General features: G+C 44.0%; 1 protein-coding gene and 1 non-coding gene across 3 annotated transcripts in view; one reads left to right on the top strand and one right to left on the bottom strand.

Annotated features, from left to right (window-relative positions):
- Positions 1 to 628: 628 nt before the first annotated feature.
- Positions 629 to 23442, top strand: part of HTT (huntingtin) — a 166768-nt gene continuing 143954 nt past the window's right edge. For both annotated transcript variants that reach the window (XM_028848247.2, XM_078003004.1), the window contains exons 1-2: positions 629 to 1003; positions 14346 to 14429. In XM_028848247.2, the coding sequence (XP_028704080.2) occupies positions 768 to 1003; positions 14346 to 14429 (320 nt within the window). In that variant the 5' untranslated portion in view covers positions 629 to 767. The remainder of the gene's footprint in view (positions 1004 to 14345; positions 14430 to 23442) is intronic.
- LOC114678552 (U7 small nuclear RNA) lies at positions 4383 to 4444 on the bottom strand. The gene has a single exon (XR_003729988.1). It is a non-coding gene; the product is annotated as a U7 small nuclear RNA (small nuclear RNA).

Raw genomic sequence — 23442 nt, forward strand, 5'->3', positions numbered from 1 at the left:
CGCCGCGCCCTGGCCCCGCCCCTCCCTCACCCCGCCCCCTCTGCACCCCACCCCTCCCTGGCCCCGCCCTCCGCACCCCACCTCTCATCTTCCCGCCCCGCCCCCAGCCACGCCCCTCACGGTCAGCCCCCTCCCCTATCCGCCCCGCCTCTCATCGTCTCGCCTCGCTCCGCCCCTCAGCCGTCCCGCCCCTCAGCCGCCCTGCCTAATGTCCCCGCCCCCAGCCTCGCCCCGCTCCGCCCCAGCCTCGCCCCGCCCCGCCCCTCAGGCGCCCTGCCTGCTGTGCCCCGCCCCAGCCTCGCCACGCCCCTCGTTACCATGTAGTCCCGCCCCGTCCCTTCCGCGTCCCGCCTCGCCCTGCCCCTTCACAGCTTCGCCCCACCCCATTACAGTCTTGCCACGCCCCGTCCCCTGTCCGTTGAGCCCTGCTCCTTCGCCCAGGTGGGGCGCTGCGCTGTCAGAGGCTTTGGTGGCTCTGTGAGGCAGAACATGCGGGCGCAGGGACTGGCTGGCTCCCTGGCCAATCATTGGCAGAGTCCGCAGGCTAGGGCTGTCAATCATGCTGGCCGGCGTGGCCCCGCCTCCGCCGGCGCAGCGTCTTGAGACGCAAGGCGCCGCGGGGGCTGCCGGGACGGGTCCAAGATGGACGGCCGCTTCGGTTCCGCTTTTACCCGCGGCCCAGAGCCCCATTCATTGCCCCGGTGCTGAGCGGCGCTGCGAGTCGGCCCGAGGCCTCCGGGGACTGCCCAGCCGGGCGGGAGACCGCCATGGCGACCCTGGAAAAGCTGATGAAGGCCTTCGAGTCTCTCAAGTCCTTCCAGCAGCAGCAGCAGCAGCAGCAGCAGCAACAGCCGCCGCCGCCGCCGCCGCCGCCGCCGCCGCCGCCTCCTCAGCTTCCTCAGCCGCCGCAGGCACAGCCGATGCTGCCTCAGCCGCAGCCGCCCCCGCCGCCGCCCCCGCCACCACCCGGCCCGGCTGTGGCTGAGGAGCCGCTGCACCGACCGTGAGTTTGGGCCCGCTGCAGCTCCCTGTCCCGGCGGGTCCCAGCCTACGGCGGGGATGGCGGAATCCTGCAGCCTGCGGGCCGGCGACACGAACCCCCCCGGCCCCGCAGCGACAGAGTGACCCAGCAACCCAGAGCCAATGAGGGACACCCGCCCCCTCCTGCGGCGAGACCTTCCCCCACTTCAGCCCCGGTCCCGCACTTGGGTCTTGTCCTCCCGCGAGGGGAGGCAGAGCCTCGTTGGGACCTGTCCTGAATTCACGGAGGGGAGTCACGGCCTCAGCCCTCTCGCCCTTTCCAGGGTGCGAAGAGTTGGGGCGAAAACTTGTTTCTTTTTATTTGCGAGAAACTAGGGCGGGGGTTTAACTGTGTTCTGAAGAGAACTTGGAAGAGCCGAGATTTGCTCAGGGCCACTTCCCTCATCTAGTCAGAGAGGGAAGAGGGCTGGGGGCGCGGGACACCTCGAGAGGAGGCGGGGTTTGGAGCTAGAGAGATGTGGGGGCAGTGGATGACATAATGCTTTTAGGACGCCTCGGCGGGAGTGGCTGGGGTGGGGGGCGGGGAGTGAGGGCGCGTCCAATGGGAGATTTATTTTCCAAGTGGCACTTAAAACAGCCTGAGATTTGAGGCTCTTCCTACATTCTCAGGGCATTTCATTTAGTTCATGATCGCGGTGGTAGTAACACGATTTTAAGCACCACCTAAGAGACCTGCTCATCTAAGCGCAAGTTAGTGTGCAGGCATTTGAATGAGTTGTGGTTGCCAAATAAGTGGTGAACTTACGTGGTATTAATAAAATTATCTTAAATATTAGGAAGAGTTGATTGAAGTTTATTGCCTGTTTGTGTTGGGAATAAAACTAACACGTTGCTGAGGGGGAGGTTAATTGCCGAGGGATGAATGAGGTATACATTTTACCAGTATTGCAGTCAGGCTTGCCAGAATATGGGAGGTCTGCAGACTCCGTGGACATCTCATGTGCCAGTGAAAGGGTTTCTGTTCGCCTCATTGCTGACAGCTTGTTACTTTTTGGAAGCTAGAGGTCTCTGTTGCTTGTTCTTGGGGAGAATTTTTGAAACAGAAAAAGAGACCATTAAAACATCTAGCGGAACCCCAGGACGTGGGAGTGTGTGCTGAGTGTTTAGCAGGATTTAGGAAGTACTCCGCTGCAGTTCAGGCCTTTCTCTTACCTCTCAGTGTTCTATTTCCGATCTGGACGTGTATCAGATGGCATTTGATAAGAATATCTCTATTAAGACTGATTAATTTTTAGTAATATTTCTTGTTCTTTGTTTCTGTTATGATCCTTGCCTTGTCTTGAAAGTTTAATTAGAAGAGGAGGATTTGGAGAGCAGTGTTAGCTTATTTGTTAGTAAAATTTAGGAATAAATTCTTCTAAAGGATGGAAAAACTTTTTGGATATTTAGATAAATTTTTAAACAATTTGGCTTATCTCTTCAGTAAGTAATTTCTCATCCTTCCAGAAATTTACTGTAGTGCCTTTCTAGGAGGTAGGTGTCATAGAAGTTCACACATTGCATGTATCTTGTGTAAACACTAAACTGGGCTCCTGATGGGAAGGAAGACCTTTCTGCTGGGCTGCTTCAGACACTTGATCATTCTGAAAATATGCCGTCTCTTTCCTGTGCTGATTTGATAGAACCTGCGTTTGCTTATCTTCAAAATATGGGTATCAAGAAATTTCCTTTGCTGCCTTTACAAAGGAGATAGATTTTGTTTCATTACTTTATTTTAAGGTAATATATGATTACCTTATTTTAAAAATTTAATCAGGCCTGGCAAGGTGGCTCATGCCTTTAATCCGAGCACTTTGGGAGGCTTAGGCGGATGAATCACCTGAGGTCAGGAGTTCGAGACCAGTCTGGCTAACATGGTGAAACCCCATCTCTACTAAAAGTACAAAAATTAGTTGGTCATGGTGGCACGTGCCTGTAATGCCAGCTACCTGGGAGGCTGAGGCAGGAAAATCGCTGGAACCCGGGAGGCAGAGGCTGCAGTGAGCTGAGACTGCGCCACTGCACTCCAGCCTGGGTGACAGAGCGAGACTCTTGTCTCAAAAAAAAAAAAAAAAAAGAAATTATTATTTTTGCATAAGTAATACATTAACATGACACAAATTCCGTAATTACAAAAGAGCAATACTTAAAATATCTTCCTTCCACCCCTTTCATCTGAGTACCTAACTTTGTCCCCAAGAACAAGCACTATTACAGTTCCTCCTGTATCCTGCCAGATATAATCTATGCATATTGTAAGATAGATTTAAAATGCTGTAAAAATAAAAGTAGTTTACAGTAATAATTTTTTTTCTTTATTTTTTTTGAGATGTAGTCTCACATTGTCACCCAGGCTGGAGTGCGGTGGTATGATCTTGGCTCACTGCAACCTCCACCTCCCAGGTTCAAACGATTCTCCTGCCTCAGCCTCCAGAGTAGCTGGGATTACAGGTGCTCACCACCATGTCCAGCTGATTTTTGTATTTTTAGTAGAGATGGGGTTTCACCATGTTGGCCAGGCTGGTCTTGAACTCCTGACCTCGGAATCCATCCACCTCGGCCTCCCAAAGTGCTGGGGTTACAGGTGTGAGCCACTGCCCCTGGCTAGAATAATAACTTTTAAAGGTTCTTAGCATTCTCTGAAATCAACTGCATTAGGTTTATTTATAGTTATTTTAAATAAAATGCATATTTGTCATATTTGTATGTATTTTGCTGTTGAGAAAGGAGGTATTCACTAATTTTGAGTAACAAACACTGCTCACAAAGTTTGGATTTTGGCATTTCTGTTCATGTGCTTCAGCCAAAAAATCCTCTTCTCAAAGTAAGATTGACTAAAGCAATTTAGAAAGTATCTGTTTTTATGGCTCTTGCTCTTTTGTGTGGAACTGTGGTGTCATGCCATGCATGGGCCTCAGTCTAAGTATGAGCGTATGTGCTCTGCTCAGCATACAGGATGTGGGAGTTCCGTGTGGGGCTGGCCACAGTCTCAGCAAATCTAGCATGCTTGGGAGGGTCCTCACAGTAATTAGGAGGCAACTGATACTTGCTTCTGGCAATTCCTTATTCTCCTTCAGATTCCTATCCGGTGTTTCCCTGACTTTATTCATTCATCAGTAAATATTTACTAAACATGTACTATGTACCTAGCACTGTTCTAGATGCAGGGCTCAGCAGTGAGCAGACAAAGCTGTGCCCTCATGAAGCTTTCATTCTAATGAAGGACATAGACAATAAGCAAGATAGATAAGTAAAATATACAGTATGTTAATAAGTGGAGGAATGTCAAAGCAGGGAAGGGGATAGGGAAATGTCAGGGTTAATCAATTGTTAACTTATTTTTATTAAAAAAAATTTTTTTTAAGGGCTTTCCAGCAAAACCCAGAAAGCCTGCTGGACAACTTCCAAAAAAACTGTAGCACTAAGTGTTGACATTTTTATTTTATTTTATTTTATTTTGTTTTGTTTTGTTTTTTGAGGCAGTCTTGCTTTGTCAGCCAGGCTGCAGTGCACTGGTGTGATCTTAGCTCACTGCAACCTCTGCCTGTTGGGTTCAAGCGATTCTTATGCCTCAGCCTCCTGATTAGCTGGGATTATAGACATGCACCGTCCCGCCTGGGTAATTTTTTTTTTTTCCCCCTGAGACAGAGTCTTGCTCTGTCGCCCAGGCTGGAGTGCAGTGGCACAATCTTGGCTCACTGCAAGCTCCGCCTCCCAGGTTCATGCCATTCTCCTGCCTCAGCCTCCCAGGTAGCTGGGACTACAGGCGCCTGCCACCACGCCCAGCTAATTTTTTGTATTTTTAGTAGAGATGGGGTTTCACTGTGTCAGCCAGGATGGTCTTGATCTCCTCACCTCGTAGTCCGCCCCCCTTGGCCTCCCAAAGTGCTGGGATTACAGGCGTGAGCCACCGCGCCCGGCCTGTAATTTTTTTTTTTTTTTTTTGAGACAGAGTCTTGCTTTGTTGCTAGGCTGGACTGCAGTGGTGTGATCTTGGCACACTGCAACCTCTGCCTCCCGGGTTCAAGCGATTCTCCTGCCTCAGCTTCCCGAGTAGCTGGGACTACAGGCACGTGCCATCACGCTTGGCTACTTTTTGTATATTTAGTAGAAACGGGGTTTCACCATGTTAGCTGAGATGATCTCGATCTCTTGACCTCGTGATCCGCCCGCCTCGGCCTCCCAGAGTGCTGGGATTACAGGTGTGAGCCACTGTGCCTGACCACGCCTGGGTAATTTTTGTATTTTTAGTAGAGACGGGATTTCACCACGATGGCCAGACTGGTCTCGAACTCCCAGCCTCATGTGATCTGCCTGCCTAGGCCTCCCAAAGTGCTAGGATTACAGGCATGAGCCACCATGACTGGCCAGTGTTGATATTTTAAATAGGGTGTTCAGGGAAGGTCCACTGAGGTGACAGCTGTTTTTTTGGGGGGAGTGGTGGGACAGGGCCTTGCTCTTTAACCCAGGCTGGAATACAGCATCACAATCGTAGCTTACTGCAGCCTTGAACTCCTAGGCTCAAGTGATCTTCCCACCTTGACCTCACAACGTGTTGGGACTGTAGGTGTGAGTCACCATGCCTGGCCAGATGATGGCTTTGAGTAAAGACCTCAGGCGAGTTAAGAGTCTAGCGTAAAGGTGTATGGAGTAGGGGTATTCCAGATAGGGGGAACAGGTCCAAAGTCTTCCTGTTTGAGGAATAGCAAGGGTGCCATTTTAGTTGGGTGAATTGAGTGAGGGCGACATTTGTAGTAAGAGGTAAAGTCCAAGAGGTCAAGGGAGTGCCATATCAGACCAATACTACTTGCCTTGTAGATGGAATAAAGATATTGGCATTTATGTGAGTGAGATGGGATGTCACTGGAGGATTAGAGGAGAGGAGTAGCATGATCTGAATTTCATTCTTAAGTGAACTCTGGCTGACAACAGAGTGAAGGGGAACATGGACAAAAGCAGAAACCAGTTAGGAAGCCACTGCAGTGCTCAGATAAGCGTGGTGGGTTCTGTCAGGGTACCGGCTGTGGGCAGTGTGAGGAATGACTGGATTTTGAATGCAGAAGCAACTGTACTTGTTGAACTCTGCTAAGTATAACTATTTAGCAGTAGCTGGCATTATCAGTTAGGTTTGTATTCAGCTGCAAGTAACAGAAAATTCTGCTGCAATAGCTTAAACTGGTAACAAGCAAGAGCTTATCAGAAGACAAAAATAAGTCTGTTTGGGGAAATTCAACAATAAGTTAAGGAACCCAGGCTCTTTCTTTTTTTTTTGAAATGGAGTTTTGCTCTTGTCACCCGGGCCGGAGTGCAATGATGCGATCTTGGCTCACTATAACCTCCGCCTCCTAGGTTCCAGTGATTCTTCTGCCTCAGCCTTCCAGGTATCTGGGATTAGAGGCCTACGCACACCACCATGCCCAGCTAATTTTTGTATTTTTAGTAGGCACGGGGTTTCATCATGTTGGCCAGGCTGGTCTCGAACTCCTGACCTTAGGTGATCAACCCGCCTCAGCCTGCCAAAGTGCTGAGATTACAGGTGTGAGCCACTGCACTCGGTCAGAACCCAGGCTCTTTCTTACACTTAGCTTGCAAACCCTTGTTCTCATTCTTTTCCCTTTGTATTTTTATTGTCGAATTGTAACAGTTCTTTGTGTATTCTGGATACTGGATTCTTATCAGATAGATGATTTGTGAAAACATTCTCTCTTCCTTTGGATTGTCTTTTTACTTTCTTGATCATGTCTTTTGAAGTGTGAAAGTTTTTAATTTTGCTGAAGTCTAGTTTATCTAGTTTGTCTTTGGTTGCTATGCTTTAAGTGTCATATCTAAGAAATCATTGTCTAATCCAAAGTCAAAAAGGTTTACCCGTATGTTTTCTTCTAAGAATTTTAGAGTTTTACATTTAGGTCTGATCCATTTTGAGTTAATTTTTATATGTGGTTCAGGTAGAAGTCCAACTTCATTCTTTTGCATGTGGTTATTCAGTTGTCCCAGCACAGTTTGTTGAAGAGACTGTACTTTCCCCATGGAATTGTCTTAGCATCCTTGTTGAAAATTCATTGTCCTTGATTGTATAGATTTATTTCTTGACTCTCAGTTCTACCTATTGGTCTTTATGTTGATCCTGTGCCAGTACCATACAGTCTTGATTACTGAAGTTTGTGTCACAATTTAAATTCATGAAATGTGAGTTCTCCAACTTTGTTCTTTCTCAAGATTGATTTGGCCATGCTGGGTCCCTTGCATTTCCATATGGATTGTAGGATCAACTTGTCAGTTTCTACAAAGAAGCCAAGGAGGATTCTGAGAGGGATTGTGTTGAATCTGTAGATCAACTTGGGGAGTATTACCATCTTAACAGTATTGTCTTCCATCTCTGAACTGGGCAAACTTTGTGTAAATGGTCAGATTTAGGTATTTCAGGCTGTGTGGGCACAATGTCTCTGTCACAGCTACTCAGCTCTGCCATTGTAGCGTGAAATAGCCATAAGCAATATGTATTAGTGTCTGTGTTCCAATATAATTTTATTAATGACAAGGAAATTTGAATTTCGTGTAATTTTCACCTGTCATGAAATATTATTTGGTTTTTTTGGTCAATCATTTAAAAATGTAAAAAATTTCTTAGCTTTTGAACTGGCCAAACATATGCAGGTTATAATTTTCCCACTCCTAGATTAAAATATGATAGGACCACCTTTGAAAAGCATGTTTTTTTTTTTTTTTTTTTTTTTTGAGATGGAGTTTCGCTTTTGTTGCCCAGGCTGGAGTGCAGTGGCGCGATCTCGGGTCACCACAACCTCTGCCTCCCAGGTTCAAGCGATTCTCCTGCCTCAGCCTCCCTTGTAGCTGGGATTACAGGCATGTGCCACCATGCCCGGCTAATTTTGTATTTTTAGTAAAGACGGGGTTTCTCCAGGTTGGTCAGGCTGGTCTCGAACTCCTGACCTCAGGTGATCTGCCCGCCTCGGCCTCCCGAAGTGCTGGGATTACAGGCGTGAGCCACTCTGCCCAGCCAGAAAGCATTTCTTTTTTGGCTGTTTTTTTGTTGTTTTTTTTAATTAACTAGTTTTGAAAATTATAGAAGTTACACATATACGTTATAAAAACATCTCCAAGCAGCACAGAAGATGAAAAACAAAGCCCTTCTTGCAAGTCTGTCATCTTTGTCTAACTTCCTAAGAACAAAAGTATTTCTTGTGTCTTCTTCCCAGATTTTAATATGCATATACAAGCATTTAAATATGTCATTTTTTGTTGGCTTGACTGAGATCACATTACATACGTATTTTTTTACTTAACAATTTGAGTACAATGTGTCATGGACATTGTTCCATAGCAGTATCTGTAATTCTTATTAATTGCTGTGTAATATTGTAGAATTTCTTTTTAAAAGAGGACTTTTGGAGATGTAAAGGCAAAGGTCTCCCATTATTCTGGCTGTACAACGTTCTGGTGACATATTCTCTCTACCCTGAGAGGTCCCCATACCCATCACCTCCATTTCCTGTAAATAAGTCAACCACTTGGTAAACTACCTTTGAATGGATCCACACTCAAAACATTTAGTCTTATTCAGACAACAAGGAGGAAAAATAAAATACCTTATAAAGCACTGTTTCATATGTATTAAATTGGATCAATTTGCGTGCTAGAATGTATGTTAGAGACATGATATGCCCATAGGTCCTTGCTATCACGGTGAGGTCTCAGGGACAGCAGTTTGGTATCATTTGGGATCTCATAAGCAGACTCTGTCTGCCTGACTTAACAAATCAGAGTCTGCGTTTTAACAGGTTCAGTGAGTGACTTACATGCACATTGGAGTTTGGGAAGCTCCACTGTAGGTGCTTAGACCTTACCTTTGTTGTTGCTAATAACAATGCAAGCATTTGGGAGGAAGACCTGTGTTGCTCGTATGTGTCCAGGTGTAGCTGAGGTGGCCTTGCTTGTCTGCTGTAGGGCCATTGAGCATTTGCGTAGCTGTGATGAATGAGCTGAGGTGAGCCTGCGGAGAGCTCCCAGCCATTGGTAGTGGGACTTGCTTAGATGAACTAGAAGGACCTGAGCATCCACTTTGGGGAAAAACAACCGAATGAAGGGAGAGGCAACATGCAGTTTTATTTAGGGTACGAAGGAGAGCTGTGGTTAGAAGGTGACATTTGAGTGGAAAGGGGGCAAGCCATGTGTGGAGCGGGAGAAGAGCGGTCCAGGCAGAGTTAACAGAAGGCAGAGATGCTTTCCATGTTTGAAAACTAGGAAGGATGCCAGTGGCTGAAGTAAGATGAAGGACAGAAATAGGGGATGAGGCTTCGAGAGATGAGAGGTTAGAGATGAGGGTCTTGTGCACCAAGATAAGCTTGTGTGGTCAAAACAAGTAGTTTAGTTTTTGTTTTTAAAAGATCACTTTGGCTGGGTGCAATGGTTCATGCCTGTAATACCAGTACTTTGAGAGGCTGTGGTGGGAGGATTGCCTGAAGCCAGGGGACCAGCGTAGCCAACATAGCAGCACCTATAAGGTCTCTACAAAAAACTTTTAAAAAGTAGCTGGGTGTAGTGGTGTGTGCCTGTAGTCCCAGCCACCCAGGAGGCTGAGGAGGCTGGAGGGTTGCTTGAGTCCAGCAGTTTGAGGCTGCAGCGAGCAATGATTGTGCCACTGCACTACAGCCTGGGCATGAGAGTGAGACCCTGTCTCTAAATATATGTGTATATATAAAAGAAAAGATCACTTTGACAACACCACATGCTGGTGAGGATTTAGAAAAACTAGGTCACTTATTGCTGGTGGGAATATAATATAGTACGGCCACTCTGGAAAACAGTTTGGCAGTTTCTCATAAAACTGAATGTACAATTAGTATACAACCCAGCAACTCCTGCAGTCCTGCGCATTAATCCTAGAGAAATGAAGCCTTCATGTTCACATAAAAACCTATACTCAAGCGTGCATAGCAGCTTTACCCATAATATCTAAGAACTGGAATCAGCTCAGATGTCCTTCTACAGGTGAATGGTTAAACTACTCAGTAATAAAAAGGAATGATCTACTGATAGCATGCAACAGTGTAGGTGAAGTTATGCTAATGAAAAAAGCCAATCCCAAAAGGTTACATATTATATGATTCTATGTATATAACGTTTTGGCAGTGACACAGTTTTAGGGATGGAGAATAGATTAGTGGTTGCCTGGGGTTAGAGATGGGGTTGTAGAGTAGGTTAGGGGTGGCAGAGGAGAGAAAAGAGAGGGAGGTGAGTGTGGTTATAAAAGGACAACACAGGGGGATACTTGTAACAGAAATGCTTTGTCTTTTTTTTTTTTTTTTTGCAGACAGAGTCTTGCTCTGTTGCCCAGGCTGGAGTGCAGTGGCGTGATCTTGGCTCACTGCAATCTCTGCCTCCTGGGTTCAAGCTATTCTCCCATCTCAGCCTTCTGAGTAGCTGGGACTACAGGTGCACACCACCATGCTTGGCTAATTTTATTTTATTTTATTTTATTTTTTTTGAGACAGAGTCTCACTCTGTATCCCAGACTGGAGTACAGTGGCGCGATCTTGGCTCACTGCAGCCTCTGCCTCTGGGGTTCAAGCGATTCTCCTGCCTCAGCCTCCTGAGTAGCTGGGACTACAGGTGCACGCCACCATGCCCAGCTAATTTTTGTATTTTTAGTAGAGACGGGGTTTCACCATGTTGGCCAGGGTGGTCTTGATCTCCTCACCTCATGATCCGCCCACCTCGGCCTCCCAAAGTGCTGGGATTACAGGGATTTTTGTGTTTTTCATAGAGACAGGGTTTCATTATGATGGCCAGGTTGGTTTTGAACTCCTGACCTCCTGTGATCTGCTGGCCTCGCCTCCCAAAGTGTTGGGATTATAGACGTTGAGCCACTGCACTCGGCCAAGGAAAGAGATGCTTTGTCTTGAGTGTGGTGGTGTATAGAAATTGTATAGAACTAAGGCTGGGCACGGTGGCTCACTCCTGTAATCCCAGCATTTTGGGAGGACGAGGTGGGCAGATCGTGAGTTCAGGAGATTGAGACCATCCTGGCTAACATGGTGAAACCCTGTCCCTGCTAAAAATACAAAAAATTGGCCGGGCGTGGTGGCTTACGCCTATAATCCCAGCACTTTGGGAGGCTGAGGCGGGTGGATCACGAGGTCAGGAGATCGAGACCATCCTGGCTAACACGGTGAAACCCTGTCTCTACTAAAAATACAAAAGCAAAATTAGCCGGGCGTGGTGGCGGGCGCCTGTAGTCCCAGCTACTTGGGAGGCTGAGACAGGAGAATGGCGTGAACCTGGGAGGTGGAGGTTGCAGTGAGCTGAGATCGCGCCACTGCACTCCAGCCTGGGCAACAGAGTGAGACTCTGTCTCAAAAAAAAAAAAAAAAAGAAATTGTATAGAACTAAATACACAAATGAACAACAATAAAACTTGAAACTCTAAGTAAGATCACTGGATTGTATCAGTGTCAATATTCTGGTTGTGATAATGTAGTATATTAAATAGTTTTGCAAAGTGTTACCATTGGGGAAAACTGGATAAAGGGCACACTGGATCTCTGTTATTTCTTACAACTGCACGTGAACCAATAATTATCTTAAAAAAACTTCAATTCAAAAAAGTCTGCCCTGATCCAGTTGGGAGGCTACTGAAGTAATCAAAGCTAGACATGCTGGTGTCTTGTGACTGGTAGCAGTGGTGATGGTAAGTGGTCAGATTCTGGATCTCTTGGAGAAAGATCTGACAAGATTTGTAGATTCTTTAAAAAAAATGAGATTAGGCTGGGAACGGTGGCTCACGCTTGGGAGGCTGAGGAGGGCGGATCACGAGGTCAGGAGTTCAAGACCAGCCTGATCAACACGGTGAAATGCCATCTCTACTAAAACTACAAAAATTAGCTGGCATGGTGGTGCGCACCTGTAATCCCAGCTACTCGGGAGGCAGAGGCAGGAGAATTGCTTGAACCCGGGAGGCGGAGGTTGCGCCACTGCACTTCAGCCTGGGCGACAGAGCAAGACTCCATCTCAAAAAAAAAAAAAAAGAATTATAATTCACATACCATAAAATTAACCATTTTTAGAATTAGTTCTTTGATAATTTATAAAATGTGATTATAGAATGCTGTAGTGTCCTTGAGTTTACATGCCCCTCCTTACACTTGTGTGCCTGTGCAGATGCCTTGATTTCACAATTAGAGGAGGCTGACTGAGATTTGTTTAATTTTTTTTTTTTTGAGGCAGAGTCTTGTTCTGTCCCCCAGGCTAGAGTACAGTAGCGCAATCTTGGTGCACTGCAACATCCGCCTCCTGGGTTCAAGCAATTCTTCTGCCTCAGCCTCCCGAGTGCCTGGGATAACAGGTGCCAGCCCCCACGCCCAGCTATTTTTTGTATTTTTAGTAGAGACGGGATTTCACCATGTTGACTGGGCTGGTCTCAAACTCCTGACCTCAGATATCTGCCGCCCCAGCCTCCCAAAGTGCTGGGATTACAGGCGTAGCCACACCTGGCCGTTTGTTTTAATTTTTAAGGTGACGTTAAAGTGACTGCATTTACCAAAAGTGGTTGAGAAGCCAGGACTGTTCTTATCCTGTTTTTCCAGTTCTTGCTCAGAGCAAGGTGGTTTATTTTTCACTTAATTACCATACTTACTTTTCATGTAGAACAAGTCAGTTTGAGTTATCAGTTCATCATCTAACTAAATTCCATGGGGGAAGGAATAGTTTTAGTTTCTTAAACTTCCAAGGTTGCTTATTGGACAAAATGAGATAGCAAGGCGGTGTTTTTAAGTTAGATTTTGTATTTTTTTGGTAATATAATTTTCTCAAAAACTTAGTAGTCTTTTAGTTTAGTTGTTTTTAGTTGGTCCTATGTTTTGCATCCCCCCTCTCTACTTTATTTTGATAGTGCCAATTGCGAAGACATCTGAAGCCATAGGTTTGGGTGGGAAGGCGGCACCTTTAGCCTGATTATCTTTTTTTTTTTTTTTTTTTTTTTTTTTTTGAGACAGAGTCTGGCTCTGTCGCCCGGGCTGGAGTGCAGTGGCCGGATCTCAGCTCACTGCAAGCTCCACCCCCCGGGTTTACGCCATTCTCCTGCCTCAGCCTCCCGAGTAGCTGGGACTACAGGCGCCCGCCGCCTCGCCCGGCTAGTTTTTTGTATTTTTTAGTAGAGACGGGGTTTCACCGTGTTCGCCAGGATGGTCTCGATCTCCTGACCTAGTGATCCGCCCGTCTCGGCCTCCCAAAGTGCTGGGATTACAGGCTTGAGCCACCGCGCCCGGCCTAGCCTGATTATCTTTGCCAGGCTGTTTATCTCCTTTTGCTTGGCTGAGAAGTCTTAATAGGAGGCTTATTCCCAGCTACTTGGGGACATAGAAGCGGTTAGCTATTGTTTATGTTTTACTGAGGTCTGTGTGGTATGTTGACTGCAGTCAGTTACTGATTTTGAGAATTGAAGGCAGCCTGGTATATAGAGTAGGTATTATATTGTGTTTCTTTGAATTGAATTTCCTATCTCTTGTAATCTTTGCCATCATCTTCTGTGAAAGAAAAAAAGTTTCTATCAAACTATACCATTGGTTGTAAGATGCAGTTCGGCTTTAGTGATGCTAACACATGATCCAAACGTGAAACTGAGTATTGGTGAAATACAGAGGAGATTTAAAGCCAGAAGACCTGGGTTTAAATGCTGGCTCTATGACTTCAAATCTGTGTGTTCTTGGGCACGTCATGGTTGGCACTTCAATTTCTTCTCTCTGTAATGGGGGAAATGAGGCCAGTCATGGTGGCTCATACCTATGATCCCAGCACTTTGGGGGCCAAGATGGGAAGATCGCTTGAGGCCAGGAGGTTGAGCAATTGGGCAACATAGTGAGGCCCCATCTCTACAAAACATTTAAAAAAAATTAGCCAGGCCCAGTGGTGCATGCCTGTGGTCCCCACCACTCAGGAGGCTGAGATGGGAGGATCCTTTCAGCCCAGGAGTTTAAGGCTAAAGTGAGCCATGATTGTGCTACTGTACTCTAGCCTGGGCAGTAGAGCAAGATCCTGACTCTAAAAAAAAGTAAAATGAAATAAAATGGGGGAAATGAACTGCTTTAGTAACATCATCTGTTTTTTCTGTGAGCAGTGTAGCTTGAAAGCCATTGGTGAACTCATGCACTGTGCTTCCCTGTCCAGATCCCCATTCTGCCCCCAGCATGGAGTATAACAGTTTATTAGTAGTAGTCGAGAAACCCTCATTGAATGAATGAATGAGATGTAGAAGTAAGTGGAGTGGGTAATTGAACACATATTCATTTCCTTTTCTTTTTTCTTATTTTTAGAAAGAAAGAACTTTCAGCTACCAAGAAAGACCGTGTGAATCATTGTCTGACAATATGTGAAAACATAGTGGCACAGTCTGTCAGGTAATTGCACTTTGAACTGTCTAGAGAAAATAAGAACTTTGTATATTTTCAGTCTTAATGGGCTAGAATATTCTGTGTCCCAGTTATTTTAAATGGATTCAAAAATCCTTGAAGAAGGACCCTTTTCCCATATTTCTGGCTATATACAAGGATATCCAGACACTAAAATGAATAATGTTCCCTTTTCGTAATCTTTTATGCAAAAATTAAAACCATTATGGTAATTGAACAACATGTTTATGTTTAGTTAACACCCTTAGCAACTACAGTTATTTTAAAATCCTGTGTGGTTTGATATTTTTGTGTTTATTGTAACAGTGGGAACAGCACAAGGCGGTCCACTTTGTCTCTCTCATTTTGCAGTTTGCTGTCCTGTTGTGCTGGTGCTCCTAGCAGTGGCTGGAGCCCACTTCTCTGTGCTTTGGGATTAGTGGGGTCATGGGGCATTGACTGGAGGTCAGCTTTCCTTGCTTGATCTTTCTCACTGGGGTGAACTAGCAGCACCTTCTTTTGTAGCTGCTTTGCTTTTGGCTATCTTTCTGACCGTTGTTCCTAGCAGCTGTAGATGGTAAATATGTTTAGGCCTGTTTCCAATGGCTGAGTAGGAGACATATGCACCTATGATATCTGAATTCTGTTACCCAGATGGGCGTGTGTGAAATAGTTACCTTGCTTTACTTTCCCTTGGAATAAATAATTCATGTTATTCTCCTGGTAGAAGCTAGAAAAAGCTCTTTATAGTCAGTCAGAAAAAAATTTTTAGACAAATAATCTTGATTTTAGTACTGACAAAAATGTGTGGTGATTCTTTTTTTTAGTTTTTTTTTGAGATGGAGTTTCACTCTTGTTGCCCAGGCTGGAGTGCAATGGTGCGATCTCGGCTCACTGCAACCTCCGCCTCCTGGGTTCAAGCGATTCTCCTGCCTTAGTCTCCTGAGTAGCTGGGGTTACAGGCATGTGCCACCACGCCCAGCTAATTTTGTATTTTTAGTAGAGACAGGGTTTCTCCATGTTGGTCAGGCTGATCTCAAACTCCCAACCTCAGGTGATCTGCCCGCCTCAGCCTCTCAAAGTGCTGGGATTACAGGCGTGAGCCATGGCACCTGGTGATTCATTTGTTTTTTTAAAAAATTTCCTCTTGGCCATTGCTTTTCACTGTTTTCTTTTTATTGTGGTAAAACACATATAACATTTACTATCTTAACCATTTTTAGGTGTCCAGTTCGGTATATATATTTGTAATGTTGTACAGCCGTCACTGCCATCTACTTCATAAGTTTTTCATCTCTCAAAATGGAACATCTGTCTTCATTAAACTCCCAATGATCCATCCTTTCCCATAGCCCCTTTCTACTCTCTGTCTGTATAAGTGTAACTGGTCTGGAGACCTCATATAAGTGGAATCCTACAGAATTTGTCTTTTTTTTGGTGATCTGCTTATTTTTAATGCCTCTGTGCATTTATATTATATACTTTCAAAGTGATTTCAGAAAACCTTTTCATTTGAGGTTAACTCATTTCTATTGTTTGTGAAATACTGTGTATGATTCTGTTCTGTTTCTGTCTAATTTGTAGAAATATTGTGGGAAGAAAATGAAATAACAAATGAGCATGTGTCCTGAAAATAAAAATATAAAAATTCTAAGTTAGCATGCTATTGTAGAATACAACACTATGATAAAAGTAGGGAAAAAAAAGTTTGAATTCCACGTCTGCTGCCTGTGTAAGCTGGGTGACTTTAGATAAGCTTTAACGTGTTTGAGCCTTACTGGCTCATGTTTGAAATGTAATCCCTCGTTACACAATTCTTGTGGGATCAGACGATGCATGTGAAACACTGTGAAGAAGTAACTGCGATAGATGTGTTCATTAGCCACCTGAACGAGAAGCACATCCCATTGCGATGCCCATCATCCAAAGCTATATGTTATCTTTACTTTTTTTGTTTTTTTGAGACAGAGTCTCACTCTGTCGCCCAGACTGGAGTGCAGTGGCGCCATCTCGGCTCACTGCAGTTTCTGCCTCCTGGGTTCATGCCATTCTCCTGCCTCAGCCTCCCAAGTAGCTGGGACTACAGGTGCCTGCCACCACACCTGGCCAAATTTTTGTATTTTTAGTAGAGACAGGGTTTCACTGTGTTAGCCAGGATGGTCTCGATCTCCTGACCTCGTGATCCGCCCACCTCAGCCTCCCAAAGTGCTGGGATTACAGGCTTGAGACACTGTGCCCAGCCATCTTCACTTTTCTTGTGAAATGATGACTCTAAATGTTTGGCAGACATTTGGTGATTGTTCATCTGATTTCCACTATCCAGGTCTCAGAGAATATAATTTATCTCTGAAAGCTTATTGACCCAGGAAACAAGATCTCTTCCAATCTGAGTACATCAGGCTTTATTCTTGTCATTTTGTCTTTTGAGAATTTTCAAATGGAATTCATGGAATGTTGGCTCATATTCACATATTAGTAAAGTACGCTGAGACATCTTAAGATTGATTTGTGGTTCTATTTGCCATATTAAATCAAAATAATAACTGTTAATGGTTTTCTTTTTTTTTTTTTTTTTTTTTTTTTGAGACGGAGTCTCGCTCTGTCGCCCAGGCTGGAGTGCAGTGGCCGGATCTCAGCTCACTGCAAGCTCCGCCTCCCGGGTTTACGTCATTCTCCTGGCTCAGCCTCCCGAGTAGCTGGGACTACAGGCCCCCGCTACCTCGCCCAGCTAGTTTTTTTGTATTTTTTTTAGTAGAGACGGGGTTTCGCCTGTGTTAGCCAGGATGGTCTCGATCTCCTGAGCTCGTGATCCGCCCGTCTCGGCCTCCCAAAGTGCTGGGATTACAGGCTTGAGCCACCGCGCCCGGCCTGTTAATGGTTTTCACATTAGTCTGTCTCTTGTTTTTATGGAGTAATACTGAGAGTTCATTATGCTTCTTGTTCTACAGAAGAGCATGTTAAAAGGATTTTTTGGGATCAGAGAGGTTATCCATGGTTTCATAGGATACACTCTGTACTTTGCAGGGATTTCAGGGTATATAGCCAAAGGTGATATTTTATATAAATATGTTTTATGGAAACTTACTGATCATCGCTGTTTCCTGTTAACTCCCCTAAAATATAATTAAACCTTTGGAACTTTTTTATAGCTTTTGTGCTAGACTGATTTTTGTCTCCAATGAGGTTATATAAATGGCAGCTTCTGAGGTTTTCAATGTAGGAAGTCATTTAAAATATCATGTAGGCCGGGCGCGGTGGCTCACGCCTGTAATCCCAGCACTTTGGGAGGCCGAGGCGGGTGGATCACGAGGTGAGGAGATTGAGACCATCCTGGCTAACATGGTGAAACCCTGTCTCTACTAAAAATGCAAAAAATTAGCCGGGCGTGGCGGCAGGCACCTGTAGTCCCAGCTACTCGGAAGGCTGAGGCAGGAGAATAGCGTGAACCCGGGAGGCAGAGCTTGCAGTGAGCCGAGATCGCGCCACTGCACTCCAGCCTAGGTGACAGAGTGAGACTCTGTCTCAAAAAAAAAAAAAAAAAACAAAAAAACAAAAAAACCAAAACCTTATGTATATTGTGAAAATGTAGTCTGCTTTAAGCTCTCTAAAGAGGTCTAAGTTACTGGTTCCTAAGTATGGATGAGCATCAAAATCATCTGGAAAATTTGTTAAAAATACAATAATGAAGGTACCTCACTGTCCTTTTTCCCAAACACACTTCTGCATTCTGTTTGAGTAGGTAGGGCTTACACATTTTTCACAAGTATTCTCTTGGGAATACCCAGGAATGCTCACTTGAGCAACCTCTTACTAATACCATATACTTTGATAAAGTGGCTAGGTAAAAATAAATATATAAAAATCCATCGATCTCCCATATATTAGCATAAATCAGCTAGAAAACAGTAACGTTTAAAGATCTAGTTCACAGTAGCACTGAAGTATTGAATTCCAAGAAATTGATAAGAAATATGCAGAAACTTTATAAAAACTTCTGTTAATGTTTCTGAAAGATATAGGTGACCACTTTCTAGACAGGAAGATTTTATATCATTAAGTTGACTTTTCTCTAAATTAACACAGAAATTTAAAATAATCTTGATTAAAATTCTAGTAGAGATATTTTTGAACTTGTTCACTGTAAGAATAAATACATAACTGCAAAGAATATCTTAAAATCATCACTAGGCCCGGTGTGGTGGCCCACGCCTGTAATCCCAGCACTTTTGGAGGCCAAGGCAAGCGGATCACCTGAGGTCAGGAGTTTGAGCCCAGCCTGACCAATGTGGTGAAACCCTGTCTCTACTAAAAATACAAAAATTAGCTGGGTGTGGTGGCACATGCCTGTAGTCCCAGCTACTTGGGAGGCTGAGGCAGGAGAATCGCTTGAACCCAGGAGGTGGAGGTTGTGGTAAGCCTAGATGGCACCACTGCACCACTGCCTGGGTGACGAGCAAAATTGTCTCAAAAAAAAAAAAAAAAAGAAAAAAAGAAAAAGAAATCAACGCTAATATGGTGAGACTTGATATATGTGACATTAAAATAGTGATTGGACATTAGAACAGGTATAGAACAGAAAGAAGAGTGTGTGTATCTGTGTGGATTTATGATGGGTGTAGCATATTGTATTAGGGAAATGAGGGAAATGATATATTTCTTTGACTTTGGGACAACATTATATCTCTACCTCATATTGCAAACAAGCATAAAATTCTGATTAATTACCTAAATGTGAAAAAATGAAATACTTTCTTCAAAAAATGTAATCTTAGTTTGAGGAAGGCTAACATTATGAAGGAAAAACCTGTTTTGACTGGAATATAGTTCAATATGTCAAAATCCACCTTCAACAAAATTGAAAGTAAATTGAACTTGGGGAAAGTATTGATAGCATGTAGATCGAAGGTTACTAGCCTGTGTAAAGAGCAATTATAAATCATTAAGAAAAGACTGTCAACCCGTCGGCACCTTGTTCTCCGACTCCCAGCCTCCAGAACTGTGACGAGTAAGTGCCTGTTGTTTAAAACACCTAGTCTATATGTACTATTTTGTTATAGCAACTCAAGCTGATTAGGACCCTAGTAATCAGTAGACTGAGACTAAAACAAAAATAAGAACCTTTTTTACCTGTCAAGTTGGCAAACATTAAGAATATGCAGATTTTTGTCAGAGGTGATACAACCTTTAAGAAGGCAATTTGGGAAAACATAAAGCTTTAGATTATTAATGTGTCTGATCTAGGGCACTTACCCTAGGAAAGTGTGTAATGATATTGGTGCAGTGCTGTTCATCCCATTAGAAAATAAAAATAACCTTAATAGCTTACCACTAAAAGGGGGATTGAAAAATTAAGATACATTTATTTATTTATTTATTGAGACAGAGTCTTGCACTGTTGCCTGGGCCGGAGTGCAATGGTGCGATCTCAGCTCACTGCAACCTCCGCCTCCTGGGTTCACATGATTCTCCTGCCTCAGCCTCCCGAGTAGCTGGGAATACAGGCTCACACCTCCACACCCAGCTAATTTTTTGTATTTTTAGTAGAGATGGGGTTTCACTGTGTTGACCAGACTGGTCTCGAACTCCTGACCTTGTGATCCATCCCCCTCGGCCTCCCAAAGTGTCAGGATTAGAGGCGTGAGCCATTGTACCTGGCCAGATACATTTATACAAGAGAGTGTTAGTTAACATTCATAGATTTTTTTTTTCTTGTTTACTTTTTATTAAAAAAATTTTTTTTTAGAGACAGGGTCTTACTCTGTCACCCAGGCTGAATGCAGTTGCACAATCATAGCCCACTGCAGCCTGAACTCCTGGGCGCAAGTGATCCTTCTGCCTCAGCCTTTTGAGTACCTGGGGGACTTTAGGCAGTGCTGCTATACCTGGCTAAGTTTTAAATGTTTTATAGATGGGATCTTGCTATGTTGCCCAGGCTGGTCTAGAATTCCTGGGCCCAAGCAATCCTCCCACCTTGGCCTCCCAAAGCACTGAGATTACAGGCATTGAGCCACCACTTCTGATCAATAGATATTTATATTTGTGACTGGAAAATATATTAACAATGTGTTAAAAAATTCAGTTAAAAAATAATGAAAGATTTTTGCTTCTAGCTAAGATAGAATAACAAGGACAGCATTTATCTTCTTGCCTTGAAATAGTTGAAAATGGATAAAATATATGTAACAGTGGTTTTCAAGTTATTGGGCATTAGGCAAAGAAGAGTAGTTATCACAGGAAAATTAATGTGGAGAGCCCTACAATTTCCTTACATTGCTGCCTGGCCATGGCAAGAGGAAAAACTGAAAGGAAACTGAGGCTGAGCCAGTGGTTTGCTGGGTTGAGGAGGCAGAGCTGGGAGTCCAGAGATGCAAGGTGGCTAGAGCCCGTATGGAAAAATACCAGGGAAGAGAGCTGCAGAGGGAGCTCCGGAGAACTGCACAGTACCCTCTCATGTGTGTAGCTGAGTATTGATGAGCACATGCTGGTGAGGAAATGACCCAGGGCTGCAGGTAGAACCACTTAAAAGGATTAGAAGGAACAATTGCTGCAACTCACACAGGGCCAGGAAGAATTTCTTTTTTTTTTTTTTTTTTTGTATTTTTAGTAGAGATGGGGTTTCACCATGTTAGCCAGGATGGTCTCGATCTCCTGACCTCGTGATCCGCCCATCTCGGCCTCCCAAAGTGCTGGGATTACAGGCTTGAGCCACCGCGCCCGGCCAAAGGGCCAGGAAGAATTTCTAATCACACAAGTCGGAGTGGAAAACCTCGGCTCTCATAGAGCAGCAGGTAGAGTACTCAGAAGGGTTTGCCTGCCTAGCCCCAGACTAAGTTTCGTTACTCTGACCCCGCCTAATATTAAAAAGAGATTAATTAAATTAATTGTTTGCAACAAAAGTAATATATTTCAGTGTTTATAACGTGTAGAAGTGAATTGTATGACAATAGCATAAAGGCTGGAAGAGCAGAAATTGACATGTATTTGTGCTGGACAGAATAATGTTCCCCTCTTTTCCCAAAAGATATCGAGTCCTAATCCCTGGAACCTGTAAATGTTACTTTATAAGGAAAATGGTTTCATGGTGTGATTAAATTCAGGATCTTGAGATGAGGGGGCTGTCTTGGATGATTTGGGTAGGCACTAAATGCAATCACATGTGTATGCAAAGGAGGCAGAGGGAGATTTTACATACACAGAGAAGGCCATGTGAAGATTGAACAGAAAGATTTGAAGGTGCTGGCCTTGAAAATTGGAGTGATGAAGCTATAAGCCAAGGAATGCAGTAGCCACCAAAGCTGGAAGAGATAGGAGCAATTCTCCTTCAGAGCCTACTCCAGAGGGAACGTGGTGCTGCCAGTTCCTTAATTTCAGCTCAGTGATACTAATTTTGGACTCTGGTCTCTGAAACTGTGAAAGAATAAATTTTGTTTGTTTGTTTGTTTAAGCCACACAGTTTGTGGTAATTTGTTACAGCAGCTGCAGGAAACTAATTTATGCTGCATGTGAAATGGCATAATATCATTAAGATAGATTGTGATAAAGGTACATAGTATAAACAATTAAGCAACAACTAAAAGCACAACAAGGAGTTATAGCTAATGAACCAAAAAAGGAGATTAGAATCATAAAAATAGTGAATCCCAAAGAAGCCAGAAATAGGGGAAGAGGCAAATAAAGGAAAGAAAGAGCTTGATGGTAGATTTAAACCTAGTTATGTCAAAAAGGACATTAAATGTAAAAGATATTTTTCGGATTGAATGGAAAAGTAAGACCCAGTATATGCTGCTGCCTGCAAGAAACATATTCTAAATGTAAAGGCAAAAATAGCCTACAAGTAACAGAACAGAAAGAAGTTCACCGTGCTTACAAGAATTAGATGCAAGCTAGACTGGTTCTGTTAATATCAGACAAAGTGGATTTCAGAGCAAAGGCTATTGCCTAGGATGAGATGGTCGTTTCATAATAACGAAGGGGATTCGTTCATCAGCCCCACATAACAAACTGAAATATTTATGCACCTGACTACGGAGCTAAAATACACGAAGCAAAGCCTAACAACTACGAGTAGACACAGGCAAATCCACAGTGAGAGAGATTTCAGTGGCTTCTCTCAATGATTTGTAGAACACGTAGCCATAATATCTGGATCTAGAACAGTTGAACAACACTGTCCCTATGCAACCTGACTGGCTTTTACAGGACACTCCACCCGGCACCAGCAGAAGAGACACTCTCTCAAGTGCTCACAGAATCTCTGCCAAGATAGAGCAGATGCTGGGCCATAAAACAAGTCTCTAAATTAAACGCATTCAAATTATTCAGAGTACGTTTTCCGACCTCAGTATCATTAAGTTGGAATATATTATAGGAAGATAACCTGGAAAAGCCTCAGATATGTGGAAAAACTCATTTCTAAGTGGCCCATGGGTCAGAAGTGAAGTCAAAAGGGAAAACTGAAAATCTTTTGGATTGACTGATATGAAAACAATAGATGTCTATACTTGTGGGGTGCTGTTACAGTATAGTAAAGGGAAATTTCTAGCATTAAATGCCTGTTTTAGTAGAATGATTTCAAATCAATGACCTCAGCTTCTACCTTGGGAAACTTGAAAATGACAAGCAAATGGAATCCAGAGTTACCAGAAAGGCCAGGTACAGTGGCTCATGCCTGCAATTCTGCCACTTTGGGAGGCCAAGGCAGGCGGATTGTTTGAGACTGGCAGTTCAAGACCAGCCTGGGCAGCATAGGGAGACTCCATATCTACAAAAAACACAGAAAATTAGCCGGGTGTGGTGGCATGTGCCTGTAGTCCCAGCTAACCAGGAGTCTAAGGTGGGAGGATTGCTTGAGCCTGGGAGGTTGAGGCTGCAGTGAACTGTGATTGTGCTACTGCGCTCCACCCTGGGCAACAGAATGAGACCCTGTCTCAAAAACAAAAACAGTTACTAGAAGAATGGACATCATAGAGATAAGAGCAGAAGTCAGTAAAATAGAAAACAAAAATACATAGAAAATCAATAA

This window comes from Macaca mulatta, chromosome 5 (assembly GCF_049350105.2).
Source record: "Macaca mulatta isolate MMU2019108-1 chromosome 5, T2T-MMU8v2.0, whole genome shotgun sequence".
In the NCBI taxonomy this organism is placed as follows: domain Eukaryota; kingdom Metazoa; phylum Chordata; class Mammalia; order Primates; family Cercopithecidae; genus Macaca; species Macaca mulatta.